Source organism: Leptonychotes weddellii, chromosome 13 (assembly GCF_054177405.1).
Source record: "Leptonychotes weddellii isolate Sample4059 chromosome 13, ASM5417740v2, whole genome shotgun sequence".
Classification (NCBI taxonomy): domain Eukaryota; kingdom Metazoa; phylum Chordata; class Mammalia; order Carnivora; family Phocidae; genus Leptonychotes; species Leptonychotes weddellii.
Window position 1 is genome coordinate 23,904,464 of NC_138381.1, and position 13,283 is coordinate 23,917,746.

Here is a 13,283-nt window from a genome sequence, read left to right on the forward strand (position 1 = left end):
TGCCTTACAATGATATTCTTTTTACACAGTTTTTACTTTTTTCAATCATAGGCTGTAATCTGAAGATCTTCAACAACCAGGAATTTGCTGCTCTTCTGGCTCAGTCTGTTAATCAGGGTTTTGAAGCCGTGTATCAGCTAACTAGAATGTGCACCATAAGAATGAGTTTTGTGAAAGGGTGGGGAGCAGAATACCGGTATGAAATACATATTCAGTTCTTAAATTTCCACAGTGTAATTCTTTTTTCTTCAGTTCTTTCCATCTCCTGAAGTTCCCATGTATCTGTTTTCCTTAAGGTTATGGAGTCAGCAGAGCTTATGCAAAATAACAAAAGGGAGTTGGAGGTCTCCGCACTCACAACTCCTGCAAATGCCTGGGCTGGCATTGAGGAAGGCAGATTTAAGACCTGTTCAGACGCGCATTACTGAAACGTAATATAGGGTGTGAAATACCATCAAAGGGGTATATTTGAAGGCGTATGTCAGTTCATGCAAGGAGAGACATCTTCACTGGGGCTCTGGGAAGGCTTCTGGTAGAGACGGCACACGATCTAGGTTCTGAAAGATGCGTGGCATTTCAGTTAGGCAGGAGGGGTTGGGAAGCTACCATCCTAACACGAGAATGCAGTTCAGTTTGACTGGAGCTCAGAAGGGAAAGAAGAATACGGCTGGACAGCTGAGTTGAGACCAGCTGACTATAAGGTTGAGAGGTAGATAGAGGGGCGTACTCGTCCCGCGTCAGGCAGTGGGCCGTGTTTTCAATGCAGTACATTGTGCATTTCAGCCTGGCTAAGAATTACTGTTTCTGTGCTCTCTTTTTTTATACGGTTGCAAAAAATGGTTCAAACTAATACTTATTTGGAAATAGGCTTAGAAAAGATTTGATAATTTGCCCAAGGACACTTCGTGAGTGGTGGGGTTGGGACTTGAAGAAAGCTCTCCTTGACTCTTAACACCCTCTCCAAGGATAGTAGTAACAGTTACATAATTGAGTTCTACAGAAGCTAATTTGTCATCAGGGGATAAGATAGGTTAGGTTAGTGCCATATTAAACAATGGATTGGATTCCACATCAGAGAAAGGGAAGACTTCCTTAGCATCTTTAAGGCCAGAACTATAAATAAAATACTTAGTCCTTCTCCAGCTCATACTGCTACTCTCTGGGCACCTGCTGCATATGAAGGCAGAGCAATAGTATTCCTCTTTCATCTGGCAGTTTGGGCCCTTCAGAATGTATTTCATTTCATTTGGACTCGATTTTCTGTCTTCAACAAATTTTGGGAGGTGTGTGCCTCTTGAGAGGGTGAGACTTGAGGTCTGCTGGTTGAATACTTTTATAAAAATATATATTGTATTACATATTTTTATCCTAGATTGAAGACTTGTCATTATTTTGTCCAAGTTACAAGAATATAGATGTTACATTAGTAGAATAATTCATTTAATCATTTCCCTTTTGAGGTATGATGCCTTTAAAGAATGCAGAGTTGCTTTTTGCCGTGGACTTGAATTGGCCTGAGTTGATATTAAAAATTAGATTCAAATGGTACTATCTGATACCAGGCGTTTAGGTCACACGTTTTTTTTTTTTCTTCACGAGATGAGAATATTACAGAACATGGTAGTAGAAATTTAGTGCAATTAAACATGAACTGCGGGGAGAATTCCACGTCTGTTTGTAGCTCTCCTGCTAAGGACAGTTTTAATTGGTGGAGAGAAGTGCTGCCCTTCGTGCACTGCGGACTCTGCCATTCTTAAAGCCAGAGAGAATTTAAAATCTGTAATTATGAGAAGCAGTAATATACAATATGTTTTTATTGGTATACAGAGTTAGAGATATATCTACTTTGGGTAATAAACTAGTTTCCTTTAACATTTACAGATCTGAATAATGTCAGGTACTTCTAGATCTGTGAACTCTTGGTGGTTGCCAGGAACCTTTTGTCCTTAATGACACTGGAGCTGAGGAGGTAGAGCTAATGGGTAGATTTCTAAAACTATTTTTCAGTTTCTGTAATACCAGCATGTTTGCCAATATAAAGATCAGGAAATGTAGTAAACAGGAAATATAGATGTGCAAGAATTTATATTTAAGTGAGAAAGATACCTGAGTTAAGTGAGTCAGTACTGAAATGAGTAAATAGGTAGGGGATAAATAATGTCTCGGGTGCATTTGTGTGCCCAAATAAAAAGAGTGACAGCCTTCTGAAACCTACTCCCCTGTTCAGTGGCCTGGATTAAGAATTAGTCCTGAAGATTCAGCTAATCTAGTAGTAAATGATCTGATTGAAGACAAACTGAGAACTACGCAGAATTCAGCAAATGACAGAATCAGAATTAAAAGCGATCTTGGCAAAAGCCCGCAGAAGGCCTGATCTGAGGGAGAGCTAGAAGGCAGGAGGAACTTTCTCTGAGGAGTAACAGGACGAACAGAGGAGGGGAAGATGGATAAGGGTCAGTCTTGCCTCTGCCTCCTGGATGATGTGAGTTAACTTGGGAAATGTGCTGGTGCAATTTTAAGCTGCATAAACCAAAGTGTACTATCTAAATCAAAATAAGGTAGTGAGTTTGTGCGGGTCAGATTTGAGGTTGTGCTTTTATGTTCCACGTATCATGTTTTAGAAATGATCGCATATCAGCATGTCTCACAGTGTATGTCTCAGACCCTGAGACAAGGATTCAAATGCAAGGAGTTTATTCAGGAAATGGAGGAAGCACTGGTAAGGAAGGAGGAAGTAGGGAAGTGAGGTAGGGGAGGGAAGGCAGCCAAAAGCATTATTAAGCCATCTGCTGTATTGGGTGGGTCATTAGAGCTATTCCCCTAAGAAAACATGGGAAACAGTAACGAACATGCAGAATTCTCCCACCCAGAAGGAAAGGAAACTGGGCATTTAAATGCCAGTTCCCGTGTCATTGGGTGGGGGCTGCTACCGGGGAGCTTCATTTCCTAGCACTTGTAGTCTGCTGCACACGTGGCCAGAGCAGAGAAGTTCTCAGGCACAGAAAGTCAGACACGCACCATTGGAAGTTGGCTAGAGAACACTGAAAACTCTGAAGGGTATAGTGGGGCGCTGACTAGAGAAAACCACATCCTTTGAAATACAGTTTTAGATTTTATTGAACATGTGTCACTTGGAGATGAAGAGTTGATAATGGCCTTTTCTCCTGCTTGAAGGGCTGTCACACTGAAGAAGCAAGCTGACTCACCGACTTACTGTATGTAATAAGGCAGAACGCAGATCAGTACGTGCAAGTGACAGGATGTCATTGAACAGTTTATAGTTCCCACAGTCACATTATGTCGAAGTACTAGAGGTGTTTCTTATTAAAAGCCGGGGATGTTGCTCATTGGCTTAGTCAGGGAAAGCCGAACTGTAGCTCTGAACATTCTGTGATAAGCTTCGGTCAGAATTCTTTTTTTTTGGTATGCTTGAAATTTGAACCCTGTTCCATTTAGACTTTACTTGGTATTTGAGTATCCTCTGCTCTGTGGTTGATTAGTAAGTAGGGTGACTGTATCTGCCGGTTTGCTTAGGACAGTCCTGGTTTGAGTCTTGTCCTAGCCTGATTATCAGTAGTGACTCTCTTCACGCTTAAAGGTGTGTCAAGTTTGGATGGTAAGTAGCCAGGTCACCCTCCTAATTTTAATTTGAGGAGAAGAGAATGTTTTTGTTAATTTCTTTAAAAGCAAAAAAAAAAAAAAGTCATTAGAAATATTTTGTTAGACTTTGAGGATTAAATAGTTTTCAAAGTAATAGCTATCCTGACTTAATACTTGTTCAAAAGAATGTTGGTTTTAGTATATACAGCCTTTTAATTTATCTAAATTCTTAATGCATGTCGCTAAACATCGCCATGGTCTTTTAATTTCATAATTCTTTTCTTGTATTCTTTTAAATAGAAGGCAGACGGTAACGAGCACTCCTTGCTGGATTGAGCTTCATCTGAATGGACCTCTACAGTGGTTGGACAAAGTATTAACTCAGATGGGATCCCCTTCAGTGCGTTGCTCGAGCATGTCATAAAGCTTCGTCACCACTCAAGTCCCATCAAAAGACTTAATGTAACAACTCTTCTGTCATAGTATTTGTGTGTGGTCCCCATGGACTGTTTACTGTCCAAAAATTCAAGAGAGAAAACAGCACTTGAGGTCTCATCAATTAAAGCACCTTGTGGAATCAGTTTCCTATATTCGAATATTAGATGGGAAAATTAGTGTCTAGAAATACCCTCCCATACAGCAGAAAGAGAAGATTTTAAAGACTTCACTGATGTCTTGTTGGGCATAAAACTGAGTGTCCCAAAGGTTTATTAATAACAGTAGTAGTTATGTGTACAGGTAATGTATCAGGATCCAGTATCACAGTATTGTGCTGTTTATATACATTTTTAGTTCGCATAAATTAGGTGTGTGTGTGCTGCTTCTTGATTTAGGCAAGCCTTTATAAAGTTACAGTACCTAATCTGTTATTCCCACTTCTCCGTTATTTTTGTGCGTCTTTTTTAATATATAATATATATCAAGATTTTCAAATTATCATTTAGAAGCAGATTTCCCTTGTAGAAAAACTAATTTTTCTGCCTTTTACCAAAAATAAACCCTTGGGGGAAGAAAAGTGGATTAACTTTTGAAATCCTTGACCTTAATGTGTTCAGTGGGTCTTAAACATTCATTTTGTGTTATTTACTGCTAAATCTCACTAGATGGAAACTTTGCAGAAAATCTTTCCAGACCTCTTCTCCATTCCCACTTTTGCCCTGATATCAAAACTGTGTAGCATGACATCCATCACTAGTCATGGTGGCTCGGATAGTGCCAGCAGCAGTTAGTTCTGGGGCACAGTACGAGTTCATTCAGGGGTAAGTCCCTTTGTCTCACATCAGATTTCAACGGATAGTAATAGACTTGTGTAACCAAGCAGTCTGTCAATTTATCCTGACACCTCATCAAAACACAAATGGCAGTATAATTATTTTCAGGGAAATGATACAATTACTTCAGTATATTTATCCTTTTTTTAAAGCCAATCTATAGATATAAACACTCTTTTTTAAAAGCTATTTTAAAATATTTCAATAGCAGACCTAGTGCTCTCTGAGTTTTCATTTGATTTCATTACCGGATTGTATTATGAAATGGACCTTTTGTAAATGTAATTGCTTCTGCAGAATACCTACAAAAGTGATGCTGAGGTATGATCAGCAGATAAGGGCCATCTGTTTGTAAAGTATGTTGTATTAAATTTGTAAAATCTATGTTATTTTACATAATTATGAATTCAGAATTTTAAACATTGGGGGAGAAGGAGTTGAGCAAGTTTTTTAGCCTATAATTACCTACAGTCTGAGCTGTTCTTAACTAATCCTGAATGTGTGGTTGACTATTATAACCAATGACATTTTATGCTCTGTGGCTAGAGGAGATTCCAGAAGCTCTGTTGGTAGTCCATTCGGTGGCAAATAATCCTTATGTCTGATGTTGACTCTGCCGTTTAAATAGCTCTTGTTTGCATCTCTTGAGAAAAGGGAAATAGCCACTCCTGACCCCCTCCTAGTAAATTTTCAGATTTTTGGAGATAGATACCTTTGGTACTTGTTCTTTGAAACCATATTCAGCTGTCTCTACTGTATCATTTTCAATACTCTCAGCATTTGATTGTTTTCTACTAGGTATCCCCCCATTTTCCTATATTTGTGTGTACATGTATGTGGTCATGCAGACTTGGTATAGTAATTTTTTATTCTTTCAACAAATAGTTACTGTTCACCTGTTTGTGTGCGCCAGGAACTTTCTTTACTTTGGGTAAAGGTGAACAAGTTCGATCCGGTTTCGGCCATGGCTGAGACATCAGTTACTATAACCCTTAATCAGCTCACTTGTCTGTGAAGGAGATAAGCAGGGGACTGTGGTGGAGCATAGCAGGGAAGGCTTCTCTAAGGAAGTGATGCTTGAGCTGACATTTGACGTGAGAAGGGGAGCAGGCCATGGGGAGAGCCTGGGAGATTGGCACTCCCGGCAAGGAGAAAGGCATCAAATGCCAAGGTTCATTGTGAAGGAAACTCGCTATTAGGTCTTCATGCTTACACAGAAGTCTCTGCCCAGATCCAAACTTGGGGACCAGAAGGGTTCTATAATATGTAATAGTTGAGGGTGGCCTTACTTCGTGATAGATGGCTTCCTGTGTCCCACGGATGACTACTGTCAGACCGGCTGGAGAGAGCCAGTGCAGCCTCTGCCCTTTGGAAGGCTTTAACTTCCTCGAGAACTTGCAGTGATGTCAGGGAACAGTGCTGGGGGCGGAGAAAACTCTGAAAGTGGCAGAAGGGCCTGGCAGTTAGTCAGTCTTGGATGGAGGTGTTTAGCGAAGCAGTGCCGAGGACAGCATTCCAGCGGTGAGTATGCCCCTACAACTGTGTTGGGCTTCATCCCTACAGTATTAAACTGGGACTCAGCTCTTTGGAAATACCTGTTCTACTGAGCACTTAACACCTGTCCAGCAGTTGACTCCACTGGTGTTCAGTAATCTTACATGCCTTTTTTAGGAGACGCTATTTCTTGCATTCTATTTTGTCTACTGCAGCTTAAATTTTGTTGATTCCCCTCCCCCCCCACCTTTATTGGGGTTGTTTTCATTCTTCTGAGTGATAAGTTCTCCATGTTGAATTTTGTCTCTATTTAAATGAGCAGCATTATGCAGAATTCCCCCTCCACCGGGCTGGTAACTTTCACGTTTCACGTGAGAACTGAGTGAACACGTTTTTCCATCACATTTCTAAGATGGACGGTGGTTTGCAGTCAAGTCCGTTGAGAGCCGCCGTAGGGAATCGGAGGCTGGTGACGTTCCCGTGGACTTTGGTTTAACCAGTGGCAGCTTCGTTTTTATTCTGTAATGGAATTTATATAGATTTCTTTTTAAAAAAGAGTTTTACGGCTTAAAAAAAAAAGTTTGAAAAGTCTGTGTAAGCACTGTTCAGGATTAAAACACATGAGTGGACTTTGGCCCACCTTTTGGAACAACCCTGCTTGTGTTCTTTTCTCCTGCTTCAGGGAACCTTCCTGATGAGGTTCGACCTAGACCAGTTATACTAATTATACATTATGTCATCCATTCATTCAGTAAACATTTATTGATGTCTGCCCTTTACCCAGCCACAGTGCTAGGTGCTGAGTAATGAAAAGATGGCTAGGATTTAGTCCTGGCCCTCAAGCTGTGGGGTTACTCCTTTCTCAGGACCTTTCACTCTGCCAGAAGGAAATCTCCCTAATTTTTCTTGAAAAAATATTCTTATTCGGTACTCTTATTCTAAGTACATAATTGCAAATTGTTTAATATCTAGCGTTTTTCTTAACCTTAAACCATATCAGTTTTGCTTGATTCATCTGCCTTCGAACTTACCAGATTTTCCTCCTTTGTCAAAATAATTTTAATTTCAATTTATTTGTGCCTTTTAGGTTGGTTTCAATCAAGACTAAGACTTTGAAGGTGAAAAACAATCAGTCTGGTCTCTTGCTAATTGAAATCAAGTAAAAGATTATATATGCCCAGTTGGTTTCTCTACCTCTTCCGAAAGCTGTCCAAATATACCTTGAAGATCTTTGTCTTTTTTTAATTATTATTTAATAATTAAACACTTGAGCATTTATTCAGTACTCAGTACTCTCCTGGTCTGGTTGATGGTGAGTTATAAAGTAACACAGAAAATGTTCACCTTACTTAAAATTTGTCTTTATGTTCAGATACTTTCGTAGCTGCACATGATAATTTCACAGACTGCCCCCCTTCCACACCATTTCTCCTGTATCTCTTTAGATAACTAGGTAGTCTGTGGACATAAGCAACACATGATCTTTTCTCTTACTCTGCTCTAACTCATCGATGGTTCAGACATGACAAATTATTGCCCAGTTTCTTTGCTTCATGAGCTTTACTTTGCTAAATTCTTGATCTTCATCAACTGAACTGTATTCTTCCTCCCCTTCTCATAACAGACTGTATCCCTTGTGGTCTTGCTGGTTGCCCTCTTCCTTGCCAACCATGTTTTATCTGCAGACATCAGAATGTTTCTCTCCATTGAACTTTACTAAAAACCAAAAAGGATGGTGCTTTTCATACCCAGGGTCCTAATTTCTTCACCATGAAGGTAGATGTTGTTCCACTTGGTCAGTCACTTAAATCTTACAAATGGCTCAGAAATTCCCTCCAGTTAAATGTCTTTGTGACTAACAAAGGGCATGAATTATAGATTGTATTTTAAGTTATGTTTAGGATTAGGAACTTTTCCAGCAGTTGCAGCTAATGATTTTCCTATAATACTAGCCCATTTCCACCTTGGAGCATATTGGATTGTTGTATTTAGTACAATCAAGAGTAATGAAGGTAGTGAGTGGTCTCTAGAGGTAGTCAGAATCCTACTGTTGAGTTCCTTTTATATCTTCCTTTTCAAGTTTTCATGAATATTTTATCCGTTCAGACTACCTTTTATGCGTGGGGATTGAGGGACAAATCATCTCTTGGAGTGGAATTCCTGTGTTTGGAGCCTCAACCAGGAAATGTCAGGTATACTAGAGACAGACAGCCTCATAATAGCCTTTATGATATCTTGTCTAATGTGTTCATGTAATTTCTTGGATATTATAGGTAACTTTATATATAGCATAACTGCCTTAAATCTTTTTAGTAGGAAATAAATTGTATAACATGTGTATGGATTTATGTATACATACACACTCCTAGAAAAACCTGAACAGTAGGGGTCATTTATCTGCTTACATTTTAACACCGTTGAATGGTTCTGTTGTTTAAATCTCTGATCTCAGTAAAAGTTTCCTAATATGCTTGCAGACGTTTTCCTTTCAGATCTTCACAGAGTAATTTATTTATTCTGCCAGAGTCGTGATTTGGTGGTTTAGTTAGTATGCCATTTTTAGGCAGCTTGATAATTAAGAATCATAACTGGAATTCATGAACATCAAAACGGCAACAGACACCCACTCATTAAATTATTATATATCCAGTGGTCTCTGGAAGGTACTAGTTTAGCATTAACTTTTTTTTTTTTTAAATGTTGGATTGCCTCTCCCTGTTCTTTTCCTCTTGGTTTAAGATTGCTAAGCTGCTTAAGATACTGCGGGAAGTAGCACCGCCAAGTCAAGTTCTCCTGTAGTTTTGGCCGAAGGTGGTTCAGATCTAATTTTCTTAGCTGTACTCAACAGAAATGGATTTCCCAAAGTTCTTTGGGTCATCTCTGATTCACAGAGGATCTGACCAGAGTGTGTTAGCCTAGGTTAACTTCAGCATCGATTGGTTTGCTGCCATGAGATCCATAATAGACCTCAAATTTCAGCCACTGGTTGAGATGTAAGGGCCCTTGGAAGAATAATGCTGATGGCTAATGGCAGTGAGAAGGATTCCTGAATATCAGACAAAGGACTTTTAGATTTCTCTTCAAAACAGTTCCTGGAAAATGATGTCCTACCCTCCAAAAAAAGAGGAAAGAATAAAAAAGCTCTTAGTTTCTCCAGCATTTTCAGTTTGCTCTTTTGGGTGGGGGGTTAGGCATTTACTTCCTACTTCCAATTAAAGATAATTTATTGAACCATGAAATCCATAATATATTGATAAAAGGACGAAAGTGAAATTTTAGAATTCTAAAAATACTTCACTATGTATTTTCCATCTCACACTCCACTTTTCTTCTTTCTCTCTGTGGCTTTAAAGCTTTTGGCTATTTTATGCTGTTAGTCACTAGATAACTTGCCACATTTCTGGTTCTATATTAAGTTCTACCCTTTACAATGCCGTAGCAGCAAGTTGATTCTCAGCATCTGTCTGTAGGGATAGAAGTCTTACTAAAGTCTTTTCTCCCAAAGAGATTTTCCTTTTTTCAGTAAGTCCCTTAAGAGATATGTCAGTCTCATCATTCACATTCTTGGATTATTCAAACAAAAAAGATACATTGGTGAGAAAGAATAGGGTGCTTTTCTGGTGAGTGTATGTACCTGCTTTAAGAATGTAGTCATTTTTTGGTTTATGTAACTAATATACATACAGATTAATGAAAATTGGGGGAAATAATCACATATGTAGCAAGTCGGTAACCTGCATGGAAATAAGTTTTTTTGTTTTTGGTTTTTTTTTTAATCCTGTTTCTGGCAAAATGCAGAACCCAAATTGGTCACTTTTAGACCAACTTTACCTCAGGCTTCATTTTTGGTTTTCTGACCCTGACCTTTAAGGCATAAATATTTGTATCTTTTTATTAGTGATAGTGAAGCTGTGACACTAACCATTTTTATACAAGAGGGCAAAACAAGAAAAACTAAAGGGTAAGATGAAAGCAGTTGTGCAGTTGTTGAACTAGATCACAGCATTGTAGGCAAAATAAAAGTGTTCATATCTGAGAATACTCTTTGCCATCTCTTCCCAAGGCCAGACCTGCTGGCAGAACGCTGTTAAAAGTAACAATTCAGGGCCTTTATAGTCTGAGGGGAATATCTCCAGTTGGCAGTCTTTTCAGTATATGAAGCAAGAATGTGGGAAATACTTGGCAAAGAGTGTTTTCACCTAAAAAAAGAGAAAAGACATATAAAACTGATTTATTCATTTAGCTCTGAAAATCTCAAAAAGATTCAGTGAAATACTATATAACTGGACAAAACCAGAAGGACCTTTAGAGGATTTGTCTGAAAACAGGTTTCAAGAATGAACTTTTATATACACTGATCAGTCATTTGTTTAGGGTACTACCGACTATTAAAATCGACACCGTTAAATAAGGTATGAGTGGACTTCCTAGGAGCTAGCCATTAGTAAGTGTCCTCAAAAATTTTTTTGAGCTGATGCCCGCATAGGTAGCTTTCTGCTCTTGAGAATTCTTTTCCCTAGTGATCCTAAGGGAAGAGTGAGTGGTGCGCCCAAGGTGACCGACGGCCCCGGGGTGCTTGGGACTGAGACATTCCCTGGCTGCAGGACTTTTTGTTCCAAACCAGGAGAAGTCCTGGGCACACCGGGAGGAAGGGTCACCCTAGGTGTTTTTGTGATTGACCCTTACTCCCTTAAACGTTGTAATCGTTGGAATTACGTTCAGCTGTGTTCGGGTTGTCAACATTTCCAATATTTGGATAGGCGTCCTCCAATCACTTATTACTGTGGGTGGAATGTGAGATTCGTAACCAATAACTGCTGTGGACCCAATGTGGTGGTAAGACAAACACTTAGGAATCCAGGGAAGGTAACCGGGGCTTTAATGAAACAGAGAAGAGGCAACTAGATAGCGAAGTTCTTCAGAACTCGTGTGTGTATGGAAGTACAAATCATGTCTTGATGGGGTTAAATCTCATCTGAAGTTTGACTTTTTAACAGTAAGCGAAAACTGAGTGGTATTGTGGATTTCTTTTCGCTTGAGGGAAGATCTGGCCTTTCATGCTCTGTCCTCTGCTACATTCCCCAGACTGTCCTGCTCAGGAAGCCAGAATGTAGTGTTTATTCTCAGTGAATGTTGTATCGAGATTACCGAATGCATCAGCCAATGGCAGGTGAAGGAATTGGGTGTCCTGATCCAGACTGAGCAGTGCCCTCAGTTTTGGTGGCCCCCGACCCCTCAGGTGCTTACCAGCTAGGACACCAACCCCGGGAGGTGAGATTTTTCTAATAGAGCATTAATTCTGTAATGCAATATGCCGGATGCAGAGTCTGTTGTTGTTTGCCTGTGGTCCTCAGAGCCTGCATCCTCTGTGCACTGTGATGTAGACGGTAGATGTGTTCTTTGTAAGCTTTAATCCTGTGGTTGTCAAAAGTACGACGTGGTTCCACTTTTTTTTTTTAAACGATGAGCTGAGGCTTTATTGCAGCTGGTTTTCAAGTTAAAATTGCGAAATACTGATTTCCTTCCCCCCGCCCACACCAAATATTTTAGTCTATTTAAAGTACAAAAAAAAAAAAAATAGTTCTACTTAAGAAAACATTGCTTAAATGTCCTGTGATTTCTGGTCAATTTTTATATATATATTTGTGTGTTGTCTGTATGTGCTTTCACTTTTTACCTTGTTTGCTCTCTACCTGTGTTAACAGTACTTTCACCATTGAAAGGTGAACATTTTTCCTAGCATTAAAAAGAAAAAGCCATTTGAGTTGTTTACCATGTTATTATGGGATTAATTTTTAATTGTTTTAATTGATTTTAATTTAAACTGATCTTTTTTAGAGGGGGTTACATTTTGCTGTCCATGCCCTAAATGATACGGAAACAGAGAAATGTGTGTGTATTTCACATACTGGCAGTATGATATTGAGGGATCATCTTTTTTAAGTTTTTTAAGTTTAGTGTTATATAAAAAGTTTACTCCCCTCCCTGGCAGACAGATAGTACTGCTTAATTACCGTGCCCCCCCCCCCCCCGCCAAAACACACAGGTAATGCCACCCAACAGTGCTGGTAAATTACACATTTTAGTTTATTCCGGAGCCTGCTTGTGCCAAATTAATGGTCTCTGATACACATCATCTGTGCTGCAAACAAAAACAGACTAGAAGGTGAAATTCACACTTACTCTCCAAATACACTCTTAGCAAAAAACAAAACAAAACAAACTTTTGTAAGATTTCCATTGAAAAATCTTAGGTAAGACACAGCTTACTCATAATTAGTTATATTGACATGAAATAATTGAAAATGCTAAAATAACTTTTTAGATCAGCCAATTCCTTTGTGCCTTGCAAGAGTTCAGCTCCTTGGATGAATCAGTACTTCTCTGGTTAGCAGACTGCTTTCTTCAAATCATTGAAAACAGACACACTTTAGGATGCAACACAAGGAGCCTCAGAAGCTGAAATCCACTGCCCTGCTTGGCCTTGAATGGCCCAGGGACTGGCATGGCTTCATCAACCATGGTACATTGGTAAAAGCCTATGTAAACAAACCCTACTTACATTGCCACACCATAGAACTCTATATAAACAATCTAAAAGGAACCTTACAGCATCACTGCACTTGACAGATGGCTAGAGGAGATCCTTTTCCACCGTCACCTCATCCTGGGAACATTCCTGCTCATTAACCTGTTGTGAAACTGGTTTTCTGCACCAGGAGATTCTCATTAGAACCAGTGTCCATAATTGCACATACTCATCAAGGGGCTGAAGACTAGGGGGGATGTATGTGGTACGTTTGGGTTTTTATCCCCATTTGGCAAATCCTTTTTTCCCCCTTGCTTCAAAATAGATTGAAAGCCTTTTAGTTTGGAAGCAGTCCTGTTACCATCAAACTGATGTATTCCGGTGCGGTC

General features: G+C 39.4%; 1 protein-coding gene across 6 annotated transcripts in view; it reads left to right on the plus strand.

Moving 5' to 3' along the window:
* The window catches only part of SMAD2 (SMAD family member 2), an 83,098-nt gene extending 70,974 nt beyond the window's left edge, over nt 1-12,124 (plus strand). For all 6 annotated transcript variants that reach the window (XM_081801279.1, XM_081801278.1, XM_081801277.1 and 3 more), the window contains 2 exons: nt 52-196; nt 3,901-12,124. In XM_081801279.1, the coding sequence (XP_081657405.1) occupies nt 52-196; nt 3,901-4,024 (269 nt within the window). In that variant the 3' untranslated portion in view covers nt 4,025-12,124. The remainder of the gene's footprint in view (nt 1-51; nt 197-3,900) is intronic.
* The last annotated feature ends 1,159 nt before the right edge of the window (nt 12,125-13,283 follow it).